Source organism: Melampsora larici-populina, assembly GCF_000204055.1.
Source record: "Melampsora larici-populina 98AG31 unplaced genomic scaffold MELLAscaffold_8, whole genome shotgun sequence".
Classification (NCBI taxonomy): Eukaryota; Fungi; Basidiomycota; class Pucciniomycetes; order Pucciniales; family Melampsoraceae; genus Melampsora; species Melampsora laricis-populina.
Window position 1 is genome coordinate 1,425,557 of NW_006768772.1, and position 21,062 is coordinate 1,446,618.

At 40.3% G+C, this 21,062-nt stretch overlaps 1 protein-coding gene across 1 annotated transcript; it reads left to right on the forward strand.

The window, feature by feature from the left end:
* Positions 1–184: 184 nt before the first annotated feature.
* On the forward strand, positions 185–2,178 carry MELLADRAFT_61155 (uncharacterized protein; the record flags this gene model as incomplete). The annotated part of the gene is made up of 10 exons (XM_007407123.1): positions 185–212; positions 285–386; positions 454–710; positions 766–1,095; positions 1,156–1,272; positions 1,333–1,473; positions 1,540–1,617; positions 1,680–1,775; positions 1,845–1,957; positions 2,025–2,178. 10 exons carry the CDS (start codon positions 185–187, stop codon positions 2,176–2,178), a joined length of 1,416 nt encoding a protein of 471 aa, XP_007407185.1.
* Between the last annotated feature and the right edge of the window lie 18,884 nt (positions 2,179–21,062).

Sequence of the window (21,062 nt, forward strand, 5' to 3'; positions counted from 1 at the left end):
GATCCAAAACCCCGGATATAAAAACAGCCCTGATCCGTCACCATGTAACCCCCATCTCCGACATATCTGACATTTGACATCTTTCCGATTTCCACATCCTCGTTTTCATTTTGACGATATCAACTGTGATTGATCAACCTTTCACTTCTCTTTTTGAATTCATCGTCTTTATAGCTTGTTAACTATGTCTACTCTCCAGAACCGTAACTTCGGTTCGTCAATCTTGACCATCCAACCCCGCTTTTCGTATCTAACTGAGTCGCTTGAATTTTTTCATAACGCAGGCAATCTTGCCCCAGATTCATCTCCTGCTAGCTCACAATCCCCTCGCACTCCGGCCAATCCCGCCTCAATCCATTCTTTTAGTAACTTTGCGACTTTACAAGGTACCAAGTCCCTTTTTCACTGTTTAGCATCATATATCTCATTTTCTTCATCTCGCCTTAATGACAGGGGCGAGAGGCACCTCTGGCACCGCCTGGAACCACAATGATCGTTCCCGGTCCCCGGGGTTTCGAAACTCAGGTGAAGCTGAACGTCGTCTGGAGGAAGACGCATCCCAAGAACCAACCGATCAGAGACGAACCCCTCTTGGCGCTGGTGAAAGCCTGGTATTTGACAAGTTGGCCACCAAGGCCGGCCTTGACGAGGCCAACCAAATGTACGCCCTGGCCAACTGCGAGGCAAGTGGTTTTTTTGCTTCTTCCCGTGTCATGTGTTACCTTGTCCCTTTGATCTCATGGTCTCTTGATTCCTCGTCCTTAGGCCCACGGGGTGTATCGCCACATTGTGACGAGTGTCTGTCATACCAAGATCAAGTTTGAGGTCAAGAAAATGTCCAATCAACTCTTGAAGATGGCCGATCATGTAATAGGTATATTGGACAAAGTCGAAGCGGCCTTGGCGAGAGTCAACGCTATCTCCACCAATGTTGAAGGCTTATCGGACAAGGTCGAGCTTAATAATGAACACATTGAGACTCTAACCAAACTTATTCAATCATCCCCTAATGTTCTCAATGGTAATGCGCCGCATGTGCCAAATGCCCAAAATCCTCCCAGTGCGGTTGCTTGGTCCGTGTCTACAGAGCTCAGGGTACGCAGTTGATACATTTCTTTCCCTTTGGTTACCCTACCTGATGTCTCCATCTGTCAGGGTGCGATCATCACCGCAGCTCACAGGTTTATTGTGAAGGAATCTCTGGAGTCTTATACGGCTTTGGAAACCCCTCAGCGCGATTGGTTGCCTCACTCGCTCTTCAATTCAATCAAGGTTCGTCCTATTCTTTATCTTTATGACCGTATCCCCGCCCCTCATTTCCTTTTCCACTAGACCGCTGTGCGCCAAGGTGGGGCTGTTACGCAATTCCTGCCACCTCAAGTCAACGGCATCAGTGATGTCCCCGCGACTCGGATATACAACTCGGAGATCAAAAATGTTTGCAAACATGTGCGCGAGCGCCTTCATTTGCTGGTCAGTTGTGACTTTCTCTGGCCTGATTTTCACCATGCGCACTGTCTAACATGAACCACTCTACAGCTCTTAACTGGCGTTTACGATCCAAAAAACCCTGTAGTCCATGGAGCCGTTCCAACCCTCAAGGGTCTGGTACATCGAGTGAGTGTCCGTTGCATACTGGTAATGTATCCAAACATGAACACTAATATGTCTTTAATCAGATTTTCATTAAGTTAGGACAAACTGGAGACCATAGTGACATTGAATCAGTTTGGGCGAATACCAGCGAACTGGCGCGCTGCCGCTTTGCTTACCTAGTGGGTTTCATATTGATTAATTTTTTGTTTTGTTCAGCTAACCAATCATTTGGCACTTTCCGTGTTCAGCGTCGCGAGGCCGTTTGCATATTTCAAGTTGGACAAGGTTCAAGTTCCATTTGGAGCGCGGTCGATCACCAGCTCAATGACCTACGTTGTCGTGGCCATGATTATACAGCGTCGTGAGTAATTGGTCATTGTGATTCGCATTAACTAAATCATACTGACATGTTTTTTCTTTTATTACAGTTTCTACAACATCGTTTATGATGATGACATCTCCGCTTTTGATGGCCAAAACCTATTTCAAGATGTAGCCGAGAATGTTTCCTTCCGTCTTCCCTATGAACATGACGTCTTGGCTGGAATTGGCGGAGCTCAAGAGGATGTCATGAATGAATGATCAGATTGGGGTTGACCATGTGTGAAAAACGTCCTGCCCTTTCTGAACACAATTGACTTTCACAAAAATCAACGTTTCCACTGTTTGCCTCTTTCCTGTTACATTACCCATTGTGTGCTCAGTACTTGTCCAACCCCAAAACGACCTCCTGGACCGCATTGCTGCATCCATTGAAAAAGTATATAATATACAATCTGTTTTTGCTATTTTGGACGGCTCGAAACCCGGGGTGCGTGAAACCTGCCCGCATTGGCCAGTCCTGCCCCAGCCTACCTGCCCCCGCCTTGCCTTGCCTGCCCTTGCCCCTCAGGGCGCCGAAGTGACTCCCTGCACCTCACGGGGCATGCCCCGAATGCTTGTGCTCCCGCCCATGTTTCACGCACATGGGACGCTGGGGCTGACCGCCAGCCGTTGGCCGAGGTCCGCCCTTGGCGAGCTTTTGGGCCGCGTTTGGACGGGATCGACCGGCGGTTCATAAACCGCCAAGCCTAGGTCCTTCTTCAGGCCGCCCATCACTGCGCACGCATGGGCGGTGTGGTGATCAATTTATGGGATCAATTAAAAAATTCACAATTACCAGTTTACCAGTTTATTAGCAGGATTCAGCAGGAAAGAAAATTCGAAATGGAGGTTTTTGATCAATTGAAGCTCTTGTAGGCTTATGTATTGGTCATTAGGTCAACATTACATCATTTTATTTCACATTATATATTAAGATCATTATAGTTTACTTACAAATTTATTACAAAAAGAAAGAAAGAAAAACATAAGAAAAATTCGAAATTATAGGTATAAAGGTTGGAAAATGGTTTTTAGGTTAGTAAAAATAAAGTTATGGGTATTATGAGGTTAGAATATGAAAGAACAACATTATATGATACTATGACAATTTTAATCTTCAAGGTTGATAAGTAGAAACAGAAGTTATTAGGAAAAAAGCACTTTTTCGAAGTTGGTAAACAAGAGGTACACGTGTAGTTTGGTTGTGTAATAGTGGTAGTGATGGAATTTAAGGTTGCCAAGAGGATTTTCCGGGATTTTTAAGGCTATAGATGATGATGTAATATTACATGAGCAAGAAAGGCTTAGTAGTAGCTGTGAAAAGTGAAGAAAATGGGTGAAATTCGTGGAAAATGGAGGTTTTCAGCTAATTACATATGTCAAATGACGTCAGAATAGGTTGGTAGATGGCTCATTCAACGCAGAAGAGTGGATTACATAATGTACAAACTTTAAATCATTAGTAACGGAGGTGTGTGTAAAAAGTTATAAGGCAAATAAAGAATTGGTGTGAATCTCGAATTTACAGTCACAAGTCATATGTAACACTAAAAACCGTAACTTCACAACTCAATATCTTACTCATCACTCATCAGAAGTAGGTCATGTAGGTGTCAGAAATGATCAGTAACACGTGGACTACAAGATGCACTTTAGTAATCAAAAATTGGAGCACATCTGAAAAAATTCGTAATCTCAAAAATTGGTTTTCAGCTAGTTTACAAGGAAAAAATCGCCTGTATTCATCATAAGAAGTGCTGTACATCATATTATTGCGTCATTGATCACTTTTAGCTGTGAAAATTACATCATTTATTAGTAACAAAACCATTACATTGCGTCATCATAGGGTTTTTAGGGAATTTTGGGCGGATTTGATTGGTTTTGAGGCTGTTGACCATTGTAAAAGTTCTAGTACATTGTTATATATACTTTGAGAGGGTTTTGGGACTGTTGTTCCCCTTTTTTTTCTTTATCATTTACGCCATTATTATTTTGTTTATCATCATAAACTTATTTTAATAGTACCTGTTCACTTAAATACGCCCTTTATTACAGTTATAAAGAGAAATTTACTTTAGTTTTATAGTCATAAAGACTTATTGGGAATAATATCAATCAGATATTGCTTATTTTTTTTTCAGTTATCAATTGGGAATAACACTATAGCAGTGTTGATAGTAATACAAAGTGTGCTTTTGAAGTTAAAATTACGTGTGAAGTTATATTTCTCTGGTGCCTTATCAGTACTCAATACAACAGAGCTCTTTCTGATTGTGTTGTTTTAGAAGAGCAGTCCTTAGACAACTTCTACTAGTCATTTTATTAGTAGATTATCCTCTTCCAGCTCTGTATAACCCTTGTTGGGTTATAAGTTCTACAGCGGTTATCAGATGGCCGGCCTGCACCGTCGGTGGGCGGTCCAGACCTCCCCGTGGTGTACTCTACTCACCAGTGCAAAGACCACCAAAGCCACCTAGGACTCACAAACAACATACACATAGCTGTCTGCGCGTCTTCTGACCAGACCACATGAGTCACATGTTGTTCCAAGTGAGTCCAGTTGTTTCTATGTGGCTTTTCCTTTTGCCTTCCTCAGTCCCATCTAACCTGACTTTGTGCCTTGGATCATCAAGGAAAGGGGATGCGAGTCACTCTATCGACGACCGAAGTGAGTTGGCAAAGTTCTAACGGATCGTTACCCTTGGGGGTATGATGAGGAATACAAGCAAGAGAACTGTGAAACAATGTAGAGGATTGGAGTTGGACAAATGTGACACTGATCAACAAAGTGACCAAGCACATGGCCCACAATACTAGTGGATATCGCGCTCTCTTTCTATCGCGCTGAACAACTTGAGTTTTGGCTATTTATTAGGAACCATGTGCTTGGTCACTTTGTTCGCTATCTGAAGTTTGAAAGAAACACCGGGGAAAAAGGCAAAAAAAGGAAAAGGGAACAAAGAGGAAAAAGAGGAAAAAGAGAAAATGCGGAAAATGTCTAAGACCCATTGAAATCTTTTTCAAGGAAATGTGAAGTTCTTACTCACAAAACCTTAGTATGTAAAATACTAAAACAGGACAAGAGTTGTTGGGCGAAACCCAAGGCAGATTGCCGAGGGTGAATAAATTTCTGATAACAAACATAAAGCGCACCCTACGGGGTGGCTAGCGGCCCTAACTCCACACATAACAAATATAATAATAAAAACTGGCTACTGAAAAGTGTAAAACCGCTAAAAACACAATAGAAGAAACTAAACAATATAAAAACTGAAACTCTTTGACTCTTCTCTTTTTTTAAAGAAAGAAAAAGCAACCCCATAATAAAAAAGTGTAACTTTGAAAAGAGATAAAAAATAAAATAAAAAATAAAGATATAGGACTAGTTCGTAACAACAACAAATGAAATAGATAGGTACAAAAGGGCGGGTGGGCACGAAAAACATCCCAATAGATAACGAGAACCAAAGATAGAACGATGGTAAACACTATGGGAATGAAGAAAAGATGAATTTGGTAAAGATGGTAAACAGCCATGACATCATGGATGTGGTGCTATAAATGTATCAAAAGATCCGATCCGTTAGTACCGTTACGTTCAAAATTTGAAGTCCGAAATTCATCACATTCCCATCTGTTAATAACACGTTACCAACAACTAGAAATGTGAAGTTCTTACTCACAAAACCTTAGTATGTAAAATACTAAAACAGGACAAGAGTTGTTGGGCGAAACCCAAGGCAGATTGCCGAGGGTGAATAAATTTCTGATAACAAACATAAAGTGCACCCTTTCCGACCCGCCTATCAACCGTATAGACAGAGTGGTGAAGTAGGAGAGGGTGGAAATAATAATAAGTGAAAGCAAGAAACATTGTCAGTATCAATGTCAAAAAGAGAACACCAGACAGGCATAAAAGCCATTGACCGAATCACACAGGCATAAAGCCATTAACCTGTGAAAAACAAAGACTAGGCATGGAAGCCATTGACGCGTCTATAACACCAATCGAAACTCACTTTTAAGAAAATGAAACTTTTGAACCGACATGAGCAACGCTCCCAATCACATGATTCTGATTTTTGGGTAAACATAAAGCCACATGTCCACGGACATATATTAAGAAAGCTTCCGACAACCAGCGACCAGCATCTTTGATGTAATCCATAGTGGCACCTGCTTGAGCTAAAGCCGTAGCTCCACCGGATCTTAACAAGTGTCCTGAAAAAGTTTTGTTGAAATGGGAATGGAATTGAGTTAAAAACCAAGATTGAGTTGGAGGGGAACCGTTGGACGTGACAAAAAGCTCAGTTGATGTGATAAAATCTGAATCTCTTTTGCGTAGGTACGATTTCAAACGTCAAACTGGACAAGCTGAAGAGCTGAAAAATTGCTGGATAACCACAGGAGCGCCGAGATAATTCCTGTTGCCTTTTGAATACGGTAATTGATATTGAAAAAAAAAATTACACAAAGATAATTTGAGAGACAATCGGAGGATAATTTTTCTTTCATCAAAGTATCTTTTAGAGTCGGGGATTGTCAGCTCGCCTAATCTGTGAAGACCTGCAAAACCAACACATAACATTAGGGGGTTTCAACTCAAATTATTTTTGTGAAAATCGTAAAAAAACGGACAAATTTTTTATAACAGTGGATTTTTAAAAATTTGTCCGATCTCATAAAAGATGCTGTAAAATATATGAGCGTAAAAGGAGCAAACTTGTCCGTTTCACTATCCGGACAGCGCTGCACCAGATCATCTGTGATGGGTCAAGCCAATTTGACTTCAAACCTTTGGGTTTCCTTCTTTACCACATCAACCAATCACAATCCATCTCAATTTATTTCATCAATCATATCTTCAACACATCAAATAAGATGGTCCGCACATCTCAACGGAAAAAGACACTGGCTGAGGTTGAAAACTTTTGTGAAATGATGGATATTGATGAAGATGACAATTGGTTAGCAGAGCAGGTCTTGGGCGAAAAGATATTTCCTTCGGTCGGCAACATACTTTTTGAAGACGATCCAGACACCAGTGACCTTATTGACATCTTGTTCAACCAAGCTGGCGAGGCTCGAGAGTTGTTAGTAATCTTAGAAGGCTTACGGTACCACGATGCTTGATGGAAGATGCCTTACAAGATGGAGTTCAGTCTCAATGACCTTCTCCGAGATCGAGAGGTCGAGTTTCGACAGTGCATGCGAACCTCACATGCTGGCTTCTACGCCGTTCTCGATCGGATCTCTGCTCATCCCATCTTCATATCCAACAGTAATAACCCACAGCCTCCAGTGGTCATTCAACTAGCCCTTGCCCTTGAACGCCTCTGCAGTAACGGAAATGGTTGTGTGGTGCGTCGGATGGGAAGAGACTACAAGAGATTGATGGGCGCTATTATCAAATGTACCCAACGAGTAATTCACGCCATCATCAGCACAAGTAGTCACTATATACAGTGGCCTGGACCGGAAAGACGAGAAGAAATCTCCGCGGTGATGGCATTAGAGGGCTTTCCAGGATGTGTGGGTTTTGTTGATGGAACCAACATCCCTCTCTACCAACGGCCAGGTCTTGATGGCGAGACCTTTTTCGATCGAAAAAAACGTTACTCGATCAATTGTCAAGTCGTCTGTGACTGTGATCGCCGTATCACAGCTTTCTACACTGGATGGCCTGGATCCTGTCACGATTACAAGTGCTTTTCGATGATGACACTTTGTACTGAACCAGAACGTTGGTTTTCAGAAGGTGAGTTCAACCTATGTGTTCAATTTTGAACAAGTCTCATTGACAAACCTTTGACTCATTGTTGATCATAGGTGAATACATATTAGGCGATTCTGCCTACAAAATCAGCAACACCGTGGTTTCTACATTTAAAGGTCAAGCAGCCAATCTCGTGGAAAACAAAGCCTTCAACACACTTGTTGCCCAAGCTCGTATACGTAACGAAAATACCATCGGGATCTCAAAGTGCCGTTGGGCCTCACTTCAATGCTTACGGCTTTGACTTGACAAGCCCAAGCACATGAAGTCAATCCTTCGATGGATACATGCCTCTTTTATCCTACACAACCTACTCGCTGCCCTGGGAGATCAATGGGACGATGAATATGCTGATGACTATGCAAATGACATGTATCAAGGCGTGGATAACTTGATTTTGGCAATAAATGAAATTGGGGATAATGAGGTCGGTCGTCTACGCAGAGAGCTAGTGCAAGACTTTGCTTTAGATTTTGCTCAAGAAGACGCATAGGTTCTTCTTTGCTTTAAATACATGATTTAATTGTTTTTTACAAATTTTTCCTTTTTTTTGGTTGTAAGAAAGAAATCAAGAAACCTTGAAAAACGGGAAAATTCTGGGTTCCTTTCATGTAACAGAACAGAGTTGAAATTACACATAAGCTGATCAAAACAAAGTACTCGACATTTTGGTTAATAAGATACTTGGAATTTTGGTTAATAAGATATTTGACATTTTGGTTAATAAGACACTTGACAATTTGAATAGAAGGGAATTTTCATTCATTAAAAACTATCTTCAAGTACGCTGAGATTTCATCTACAGACATGCCATCCCTTCGACAGGTCTCCATAACATCTAAACGAGTTCTCAATGCTAAAGTACTCGCTTCTGCCTGTTTGCTTGCAGCTGCTTGAGAGGTTTCTAAATTGAACTTCTCACGAGCCCAGAGTATTTCTCTCTCATTCTTATCAGCTTCTACCTGCACTCGTCTCTCTTCGATAAGTGTCCGTTTTGATTCAGTGTCCATACTTCTCTCTTCACGACGTTTCATATTCTCTTCGTCACGCTCATACTTGGTCTTGTCCCAGGTCAGTGATTCTTTAGCTCGTTGATTTTCAGAGTCGAGTTTTTTCAAATCATTCTCATTCTTGGCTTGAAACTTTGAATCTAGGAACGCATACTTCTTATCGTCGCGGTCGTCCATAAGAAAGCTTGCTGGTCCTTTGCGGCGTTTTTGATTAGATTCATCAATTGATGCCAAAGGTTTGGCAGGTCGATCGTCAGTGGCTGCATTTGAAGGCTTGCGTTTTTTGTTTGTCGAAGAGGTTTGATTGGGTTCAATTGGGGTATTGTCAATTTCGGGTAGAGCAATTGGAGAAGGGAGTGGTGGAAACTCGGGGGAGTTTTCAGTATCGTCTAGGATTGGATTGACTAGACTCTCAGCTAACCCGTTGTCACTGAGATCTTGCAAGTATTCATTTGAATCGATTTCAATATTGATTTGTTTGTTGGCGTCAGAAATCAAGGCCGACCAATCGACATCATCACCAGCAAGTGAGTTGAGAATAGGATCAATCACGTCATCTTCAACCTGATTAGCTGCTTGTGTACCTTCAATAACAACCGAATCTTCATCTGAATCGTTTTCTGAATCCGTCTCGATATCGCCTTCGACTCGATTCATGCTATCCAAAAGGGCGTGTGGGTTGACGTTGGCTTTGTGTCCATAGAGTTCGTCTAGAAGTTCATAGCAAGGACATATTTTTTCTGCCTTTTTTTTGAGGGTGTCCATTTCATCACCTGCTTCAAGACCTTCACCTGTACTTTTGAAAAGTTTCTTTGCTGCCATATATCTCTCTTTTATCGCCCTCCACCTTTTCATTAAATCAGTCCCTTTCAATTTCATTTGTTCATTAGAGCTTTTTGTTGATGTGTGATTGTTATTGTTATGAAAGACATTCATCATACTTGCAATTGTAGTCCATGCCCCATTTCGACTGAGGCCGAGGCTTGGCTTGCTTCCCGATCCAAAAAGGGCATTTTTGACTTTAGGCTTACTAATCTCCTCGATTAAACGCTCCAAATCCTTGTGATCAAAGCGAGGATTGTGGTAAGGTTTCTTGGCTGTTTTTTCATCGTCTTCGACAGGTTCAGGTAATTTGGACGCTTTTTTGGAAGTAGTCGCTTTAGGAAGAGTAGAAGAAACCCCGGCTGGCTGTTTGGCCACGGTCCTCTTAGCAGGTGCAGGAGTTTTTGATATAGCTGGCTTGGCAGGAGTCGGCTTGGATTTACACTACGCCAGATTGCAAATTTACCGCTGAGTTTAAAGAATTAAAAAGACATAGAAAATTATACACAAGGCAGAAGGGGTCAAAAAAATATGGAAAAATAAGGGTTGCATTCCCCTGTGTGTGTCCATCATTTTGCATATTTTTAAAGATTTTTACGGCAGCAGTGTATATTCGGTCAGAGACTCAGTTTATGTCCAAAGCTGGCATTCATGGAGGCATTAACCTTGTGAGACCAATCAAATTGTCAATTTTGTGTCAACATCTGGAATGTCTGCACATTCTGAAAGCTGCATTTTTAATTTACCAGATACACATTAGAATGAGTGGTGTGTATCCAAAAATGAAGAAGGTACAGCAATCAACATCCCCAACAGCAAAGCTAGAAAACCTTATAAATCTGTCCCGCAAGGGTTTTAGCATCCAAATGGAAACTGTAGATCCAGTATGCGGCCTCTCATAATCTGCAACTGCCAGTTTGACTGAAAGAAAATTGTTGTATTTGTGATTGTTGAAAAGTTTCTGCCCAAGCCTGGGTAGTTTTGGCCAAAATTTGAGTTTCTGACCAAATACACCCCAAAATCATTTTTCTATGTAACATCTTCAAAACTCAAGGTAAAAATATGAAAAAATATGCAACATGATGGGATATCAAAGACTGATTCAACCATATTTTCTTCGAATTTTTCCTACCTCTCATGCATTGCTGAGAATTTTCTACATCTTGACTTTTCTAAACTCCATGGTATATTATTGATTTGGCGTAGTGTTAGTTGGCTTAGATGTAGTTGGCTGGGCAGGAGTTGGCTGGGCAGGAGTAGAGCCTGATTCGATCTCTTTGCGCATCTCTTTTGACTTTCGGATCTGAGCTGGAGTCGGGATGGTGTTTGGAGGCAGATTCAAGAGAGCGACATCCTCCTTAACCTGTATATTTGACCTTCGAACCATTCTGACAACAATCCAAAGTGTCAGCAAGCACACTCCAAATCTGAATCATTCTCTATAAATTCAGAAAAACAAACCTTCTAATTGTTTTAGTGGGTTAAACTTCTACCACCGGTGTTATCTACACCCTAAATCAATCCTGGCTGGCTGAAGAGTGGAAACCGAACATGGAATATGGTAATTTAGTCAAATGTATACCTCTATGAATCAAAATGCTGTGTGTCTCACCTTTGAATTGATGATTGCAATTCGAAGCCGAAGGTAAAGAACTAAAGATTAGATTTGAAAGATCGAATTCAAACGGAATCTTGCGGATAAACTTGATGAGAGATGATCGAGGTAAAGAAATGATAATTTGATTGAAAAGAAATAAACTTGAGGAAGAAAACTAATGATCTGATTTGATGAGGGAGATCAAAGTCAAGATACAGAGAACGAGGTAAAGAGGTAAAGAGATGATCTTGACTTGTGTTTTCAAATCGGTCAGCTGTAAAAACTACCACAAAAGTGCGTCATCTTGTCCGGATTGTTGAATTTTTACGCAAATATACGGTTTTATGAATTCGGACCACCTAAAAAGGTGTCCCGGATTTTTAAATTTTACGGTAAATTTTATGGTCTCGGACAACTTACCGGACTGCAAAATACCGTAAATAATTTGAGTTGAAACCCCCTATTGCTAAGAAAAGCTTATCATCATAATTTGAAGACAACTTAGAAACCACCGATTCGAGTTGATCCACTGAAAGGGGATTCTTTCTGACAACCAGTTTTGAGTAATTTTGAATGCATGACTTCATTGTATCCTTCACTTCTTGATGACTTGTTTCGCATAAAATCAAAGGAAATTCTAATTTAAAAATGTGCTTGATGCCGACCAAATACGCTTGTACCGATCTGGGAGATATCATTTGAGAAAAACAAGAGATGAGATCGCATAAAGTATCTTTGTCTGGAACTACTGGGGTTTTAAAATGAACACAAAATTTAGTAAAAGCTCTGAAGCCGGATTTATATTTGTCAAGGGAAGTGAGATGAATAGTGGAACACTGATGATGAATTGACAACTTTTGTAACTCTTCTAACAATATATTTGGAATAATATTCTTTGGATTCTTCAATACCAACTTGGACAACTTGGATCTTCCCATATTCAAGAAGAATTATCAAAAACTGTTAAGTTTGACTCTTTTCCTCCAGAAGAAAGAGCCGAGTCAATAAATACACAATCAATTGTGAGAGCCCCAATCGCATGACACAAGATACTTGAATCTTCAGGAGAAAGGATCTTGATTTGACGCGAAAGATAATCAGCTTCTGAATTAGAATCTCCTGAGATGTGCATAACCTTTACATCCGCCCCAGCCTCTACCAATTGTTTTACGCAATGTCGAAACAAAGGCCTGATGATCTTGCTAGGCGCATGAGAGTTGAACAGGTCCACGACGTTGGTGTTATCTGAATGAACAAAGATATTCTTTAAACTGTTGTTAATTCCAATGTCAATTGCTGTGATGACACCTAACAATTCCGCCCAAAAGATATTTCTAGGGGGAGGAGGTAAGACGAAATATTTCCCAATCTTCGAACTTGGTTCCCAAATCCCAACTCCTGTCATGCAGGCATCAGTGAAGAAAACAGAATCTGCGTCTGATAAACCCCATTGAACAGAATTCAACATTCGAATTCCATTATTGTTCCTGAAAAACTCAATTAACCAACGTACATCGTTCTGATTTTCTTTATTTAACGGAATTTGAAGGAAACAGTGATCTTTGTTTCCTGATTTCTCATACAAACTCTGTGAAGCAAACCTTCCCCATGGCATCGAGGTACATGCCCAGGACGCATGACCAAGGAGGGATTGCCAATCATTTAAAGAGTGTTTTGGGCTCGAAACGAAATCTTCTAAAGTTGAAATTAAAATCGCTTTCTTGTCAGGGTGAAGGCACATGACCATTTTCTGAGAATCGACCTGGTGACCAATAATCTCCAGGACCGGACCATGAAGCTGTTTCTTCCAAACCCATGGGAATCCCAAGATATCAAATAAACTCAACAATTTAGCTTGAGGTGAAGGAATTCTATGGCCTTTGAATAAAGAGAAATTCTTTGCCGAGCATACCCCCCACACGTCATCCATCATGTTATTCATGTACTTGATGCCAAAAATGAACTCAGCAATCCAAAGAACCAAAGAAAATACCCCACACCAGATATGAGGCAAAGCTGAATGTCCAAATGTTAAATCATAATCTACTCTTTTCTTATCACCTTTGATTCTAATGATCTGGGGCATTTGATATTGAATATGTAAAGGAATTGCACAAAAATCTGCTTCAATGTCGGATTTGAAAATTACAACTTCACCAAACTGTTTCTTCATTTCTATTAAAAAGGAATCCATGTTTTCAAATTATCAAATGCTACTGGGATGTCTTCTTTTTTGACAAGATCATTCGGGGAAGGGCGGCCTGCGCTCATATTCAAACAGACACGCATCTTGTTCGAATTTTTCTTTGAGACCATGAGTAATGGGATTACCTTCATACCTTCTAATAAAGTCGTAAATTCTTTTGAGAATCTTCCTTTATCAATTTCTTCCTGACATTGGGACTCTAATAAAGCTTGATTTTCAGATGAAGAAATTTGATTTGGACCATCAATAATATCAGCATTGGGTAAAGAGGATCTCGGCCAAAAGCCTTTTCAAAGAACTTTCAACACAGAGTCCACAAACGGGCGATTCAGATGTTTAGATAACAACGTTTTGAAATCATCCACATTGATCGGAGTCACAATTTTGAACAAATCTGGGTATTGTTCTATGGCGAAGGCGGCGTGAATGTCCTCAGATAACGGAGGGGCATCGGGAAAAGGAAGCGCGTAGATGCTTGACTCGATTGCCGGAGATTAACCCATGGGGTTAACACCATCCCACGTGTAACCTTGGAGGAACGTTTGAGAGACGTTGTTGGGATCTGACAACAGAGAATTGGAGGGAGGATCTGGTTCCAAAGGCCATCTGACAAAAAGGACTTGAAAAAAATCAGGATCTTTGAAACTCTGAGTACATACTGCTAGTCAGACAAATTGAATCAGAAAATACAAACCCGTCAATGGGATCGTAATCACGGAGTTCTTGAAGACCTATGTCTTCAGACATGGTCACATCCTTTGTGATCTTTTCTGCATCCACTAACATTCTAAAGAAAAAACTCAACATGTCAGACAATTAGAAACAAATAATTGCCGAACATATAGAAAAGGAAATAAATCAACACCAACACAGCGATGGATGCGAGGACAAAGCGGTTTGCCAATCTTGCAATGTCCCAAATTGTGCGCGAAGCAAAATTGCTCACGATTGTCAAGGCCATTCCCATCTTCCACTGGATACAACCCTTTATTTTTATAAGAGGATCTGTAACGAAGAGGAGATTCATGAGGATTTTGAGTTGATTGCTGGTGAACTTGATTAGATCTTTGGCGGAAAGGTTGCGAAAACTGTTGACTGCTTGTTGAAGCCACTGCTGGTTTTTTGTCAAACACCCTAGACATATACCTCGTCCTAATAGTTGGCAAACTTGGGTGGTTCCAGTCCGCAAAAGATAAATCGTGTCTGGTCGCAAACTGGGTTCTAAGAGCCGCGTCAAAACTTGCAATGCATGTCCAATCCGCTTTGTGACCACTTGACATAAATTCCTCCTTAATCCACTTAGAATATAAGAGAAAATATTTGTAACCCTTTGGAAAGGCCTCCTGATGGGCTTGTTGTAAAATATCGAAATAATAAAACCAGTCTTGGACATCATCCAACCTGCTGGTAATTTTCTTATTCTGGATTTCAATATCCTTGTCTTTACCGGTGACCATGAGATCAGTTGCAATGCCTTTTTGTTCAGCAATGTACTCTCCTTTAATCCTCCTAAGGTCGATATATTTCCCTTGTAAAAGTTCTTTCGAAAGGTTGGCAGGAAAGTTTGAGGGTTTAACCAAATCGTTGAAAGATTCAACGGCTTTAGAAAGATTAGGTGCATAACCTCTGACGGCTTTTGCAAAAACCAACGCGGATTCAGATAAATTATCCAATCTCAAAGGACCTGAATCAACCCGTTCAACAAATTCCCAGGTTTTGCGCATCTTGATTTTATCCTCGTCTTCATGATCAGAATCAGATAGTTTATTACTTTTTTCTCTAGAAACAAATGGAGAGATAGATTTAGAACGGCAAGGGTTTTGGCGCTCCAACATGTCCAAAGCTTTCTGCGCATTATCGATCTGGGCTTGAGTAAGCATGGGAATTTGATCGTTGTTGTGCAAACTCTTTGAACAAGAACGACTCTTTGAATGAGATCGACGTCGAGACTTGGGTGGATCAGGCGGGTAAATTGGGTTGTAATTGATATCAAAGACATAAACTTGATCCTCGTCTGAAACAATAGGACTTGTGGGCATGAGACCTTCGTTTTTATAAAACGGACGGTTTTCTGCTTTGTCCAATTCAATAAGACTCGTGGCAAACTTTGACCACTGTTTAAACCAGTTCCTAGAAGCATAAGGAACGATCTTTGAATATAATGATCGGACTTCTGCCATGGTTTTACCGTTGGAACCACCTGCTGCTTCATAATCAGCGGAGAGGGAGGCCAATTTTTCGGTAACCAGCGTAGCAGCTTCAAAATCAAAGCTTGCATCGCTCATTTACGAAATAGAATGAAATAAAAACGGTAAATTGAAACGGTTTTTACTAAAAAAAACGGTAAATTGAAACAGTTTTTACTAAAAAACCGGTAACGATGAAGATTTGTTATGATAACTGAAGATAAGTCAATTTTTTAGAGATGTTATAGAGCGAAAAATATCCCAATAGATAACGAGAACCGAAGATAGAACGATGGTAAACACTATGGGAATGAAGAAAAGATGAATTCGGTAAAAATGGTAAACAGCCATGACATCATGGATGTGGTGCTATAGATGTATCAAAAGATCCGATCCGTTAGTACCGTTACATTCAAAATTTGAAGTCCGAAATTCATCACATTCCCATCTGTTAATAGGGGTTGGGCGAAAAACCGACCAACCAGTTTCCAAACACCGTTCAATCAAAGTTCAAGTTTTTGGGAATCCTTTCGAGATGGCTTGAAATTAATATCAAAGCCACTACAAACCAACCAACATTTTTGTTTGTCATTTTGCTTTCCAAAAATGTTGACCGGTATGATTTGTTTCGTGATCACGCCCACGCTTTAACCATTCAAAAGCTCTTACAGCAAAAGCAATTTGCGGTGCCACAAGCCTCGTAAACGCCCTTTTTGCACCTTTTACAGATCCGTGAAAGGTGCAAAAACTTATTGTCGTTGGTAACTTGTTATTAACATAAGGGAATGTGAATAATTCGGACTTTTATTGACATGTAACTGTACTAACAGTTTTTGGATATCTTTATATCTTTTGGTTTACAGCAATGATGATCATCTTCTGTTTACCACCAGCCAAATTATTCTCATAGCTGTTTACCGTCGAAATTATCTTTTCTCTATCCTGATTTCTCTCTAAGTAGTTCTTTCCAATTTCGCTCTTATTAAAAACGTCTATCGTGCTAGTATTCCTCTAGCGTTTGTCTAAATCTCCTAAAGACCTTTAAAAATCTTTTTCTCTGTTATAAATGAGCGATGATAATTTCGACTATGAAGTCGCAAGGATGGTCAACAAAGGTTTGGCTGCCCTTACAGCTGAATATATATCAGCTGACGGCTTGACCGGTAAATCTATGGCATGGGTTTGATCAGAATATGCCAAGATCGTTCCTTACACCGCCCCGAACTGGTACCAACAATGGTCCAAGTTTGCTTCGGGTCTTATCAGATTGGACAAGAACGAGAACCGGCCAATCTTTCAAAATGAAGGACCAGTTCCAACAAGACCAGTTAGATCGGAAGAAGATCCTGTTTTTGTTTTTGACTTGGCAGAGAATCCGGCCTTTCCAGCAGATGAAGAGCAAGGAATCAGTTTTGGCTCATTGGTGGCGATGGCCGCGTGTTTTACCCATGTTGGCCCGGGGCCTGAATTGCAGAGTGATTTTTTGGCCCGAGGCGGAAAAAGAAGGATGACAGAGAGCACTGTGGGTGGCTAATCTTGGCGCTGAGCTATCCCACTGTGATGCTCCCCACTCTCGTATAGAGGAACTGCTGCATAATAAGGAGATGTATATATACTTTTGCACCACATAAGACTTAACCCCTTGGTAGACAAGATGGGTGGTGGGCGGGAAACAAAAAAATTATTTAAAGATAAGATGATAGAGACGATATTAGGCTTGCTGATAGAGAAATAACAGGTAGATAAATTTGAAACGAAATATATTTTTTGATTTTGTGAACACAATTTTTGATAGAGAAACTGGGAGAAAGCGAAAAGACCCTACGACTTCCTGATAGTCGATAACTTGTCTAAGATTGTTTGACTCGTGCAGACTCATTGGGGGAGTCTGTTGTTTGTCTTTTCTTGCACTTCTTTTCAGATGAGTTTCTCACGTGACCTGACGCCAACCTTTCACTCGCCTTTCCACAGTTTCCACTTTGTTAACACCCAGTGCCAACCTCGAAGAAGTCAACCCCCTAGAAGCCGTTCTCCACCACCGCATTCTTCCCCGACCCAAATACTGCCTTCTCCACCTATGGGAAGTAATAGAGCAGCCCAACTGGTGCCCATTCTTACCCAAGAGCAAATCAAAAATGCTCAAAAAGCACGCAATTTGTTGGATTCCCGTCCAAAATCTCCTCCGAAAAAAGGAAAAGAGAAAGACAAGAATCGAGACGATGATGCCAACTCTGCAGTATCGTGCGAGTCCAATGAAAAATTGGCTAAGCATCAAAAGAAGTGGGATTTCTACCCTAGGACACACGTGGGTCCTATGTCGAAAGAGCATTACTTGCCAAGCGCAGTGCAATTCTCAGCAGCGACAAAAGGTTATGCATCGAGTCTTACGAAAGCAGTCAACGCCTTCAACGATATTGTTAAACCCCCAGATTTCCCTGATAATTTGTCTAAAGAGTTACTCCAAGGAAAATATATCGACTTACGTAGGATCAAAGGTGAATTTCTTGCATCAAAGAAAGGAATGGATCCCTCTCTTATTGCAGAAGGGAGGGAGAAAAAGCTGGTTTTGCAGAACAGGACATATACAAAAGAGCTTAATGATGTGCAAGAATGGTTTCACTATTTTGATATCTTACAAAAAACTTATCAAGAAGCTTTTCCAAGTTGCTATGAAGATTTCTTATTATATGTGGTGTTCATCAAAGATCTATTTATGCCTGATGGTTTGAAAGCAGACTGGATTTGTGTGGCCAATTTCGATGCCGCCCTTAGAGGAAAATTTGCAACAAAGCAAAACTTATCTTTTGCGGATTGGGCACACCCAAGCTTATCGGCTCTCAAAACAAAGTATATGCAGAACGCTTACAACAATATGGATATATCTACTTCAACTAGTACGTATTGCCATCAAGAACCCCCTCAACAATCGACTTCTAGCTCTTTTCAGAATCAAATGCGCCGAAAATCTACTCCAAGACGCCAAGATTTTGTTCAGAAAGGAAAAGATTTGCCAAATCTTTATGACCACTTGTTCAAACATAAAGATATTTATGCGATTGAAGATACAAGAAATCTGCAAGATGCTCAACAATATTGCTTTGGTTGGAACAATGGTTTCTGCAAGTTTGGGTCAAATTGCAGAAGGATACATCGATGTGTTGGTTTTTCTGTTCAATCTTTTTTCCTTAGGCCAAATATCAATTTCTCTCGATTCTATTGTCTGACATGAGAGGTCTTTTATAGAACATCAAAGGATGTAGACAAGAACATCCAGGATGTAAACATGTCTGATTCTCCAAAAAATTTCATTTCTGGGTTGGTATTTTTCTTTATCATTTCCTCTATTCAGGAGTTGGTTTCTTGTATGTTTTTGAGAAGCTGACAGTTAAGTACATTCCAGGTTGTCATCTTCAGCGTTAATTGCCGTAAACGACAACATCTCTCCTGAAGTCGATCCAAATCAGAAATTTTTGCGAGGATATATCTGGGACGGGCTGAATCCAATGGGGTGCTCTCCAGCTATCGAGTCAAGCCTGCATGCAAGACCGTTTCCAGATGCTCCGTCTCTAGAAGAGGATAAAGACGCAGCTTATGCCCTTAGACAGTACCCTTTTCTATTCAAAATAGTGACACCGATAAACGTGGATAAATTGGAAACATTGCTAGTCAATCATCCAAATCGTCAATTCGTCGACTCAGTTCTCAAAGGTTTGCGAGTTGGGTTTTGGCCTTCGTCAGCGCTTCCATCTTCTGAGGTTATCGACGGGCCAAATCATATCTCCTGTGACAAGCATCAAAAAATTCTCGAAGATCAATGTCAAGAAGAGGTCGATAAAGGAAGATATTCTCAAGAATTTTGGACTCTGTTGTTGGGCATGAAAGTCATTCCGCTTCTGATGGTTTCAAAAAAGGATTCACTAAAAATGAGAGTGTGTTCCAATATGAGCGCAGGAAAACCAACACCAAACAATTTGATAGACAAGGACAACATCGAGGTCACTTACAATTCCCTAAAATCTTTTATTCCCTTCTTAATTGACATGAAGAAAGAATTTGGTGAAGTAGTCTTGTTCAAATCGGACGTAGAAGGCGCCTTTTGAATTTTACCGGCTAATCTTCAATATCAGATTCGCCAGATTTATAGATTTGGGAGAAAGTATAGAGCAGATCACAACTTGTCTTTTGGTTCTTCAGCCTCTCCTCATATTTTTTGCGGAGTTTTTTCTTTTGTTTTTTGGATTGCAGAATTTGTCTTCGACATCAAGTATATGAACAACATGATGGACGACGTCTGGGCAGTGTCACTGCCAGGATTAAACACTGTCCTAATTGGGATAATGTGTCACTTTTTTGGGATAATGAATTTTTGCCATATAAATGCTAAGCAATTAATGCAAAAGTGATCATTATTCCATTGGGGACAGTGTTTAATCCTGGCAGTGTGTGTTCAGCAAAACATTTTGTCAAATTTAAAGGTCGAAGAATTCCGACTCCTCAAGCAAAACTTCTCAATCTGTTCGATATTCTCGGTGTTGGAACAAATCACATTCATATAATTGAAATAATTACATACTTAACTTTCTGTCTTGCATATCTTAATTATACATAACGTAATTTGTACATGTCTTATTACTCACAACCTTTGTATGTTTCCTTAACCTAATCACGTGATGTATTGCTAAATCTATTTATCAATCCATCAGTCCGGGGAAAAGCTTTCCTTTCTTTTATTCAACTATTTTGAAAGCTTTTTCCTTAACACATCATTTATATCATCCCTCATCTCCGGATCAAACTATCCTATTAGATTCTGACTGATATAAACTGTTGTTTTGGATTGATCAGGTATGACTATGGTTTCTGTTTGTTTGTTTTGTTTAATGTTGTTATCAATGAAGAAATACATTCAACTATTTTGAAAGCTTTTTCCTTAACACATCATTTATATCATCCCTCATCTCCGGATCAAACTATCCTATTAGATTCTGACTGATATAAACTGTTGTTTTGGATTGATCAGGAATCAGAGATTCCTATACTCGGGATTCCCTGGGTTTGGAAAAAACAGATCCATGGTCCAGTAATAGAGATTATTGGTCACGTGGTGGATTCAGAAAAGATGCTATTTTACTTACATCCAGACAAAAAAGCTCACTTGGTTAAAACTTTTGAAGATTTTGTGCTAAAGCCAAGTCATTCCCTTCGAGATTGGCAGGAATTATTAGGTCACGGTTCTTGGGCATGCACGTCTATGCCATGGGGAAGGTTCGCGCTGCAAAGTTCGTACGAAAAAATTGCAGGAAAAGCTCATAGGTTTCTACAAATTCATCTTAACAAAGAGATTCAAAATGATTTAAGATGGTTGATACAATTTTTTAAGAATTCTGATGGTGTGAAGGTTTTGGAGTCTTCAAGATGGGGTTTGGCCAAAGCGGATTCCGTATTTTATTTGGACGCCTGCATGACCGGTTTAGGTATTTGGGAACCGAGCTCAAGATTAGGG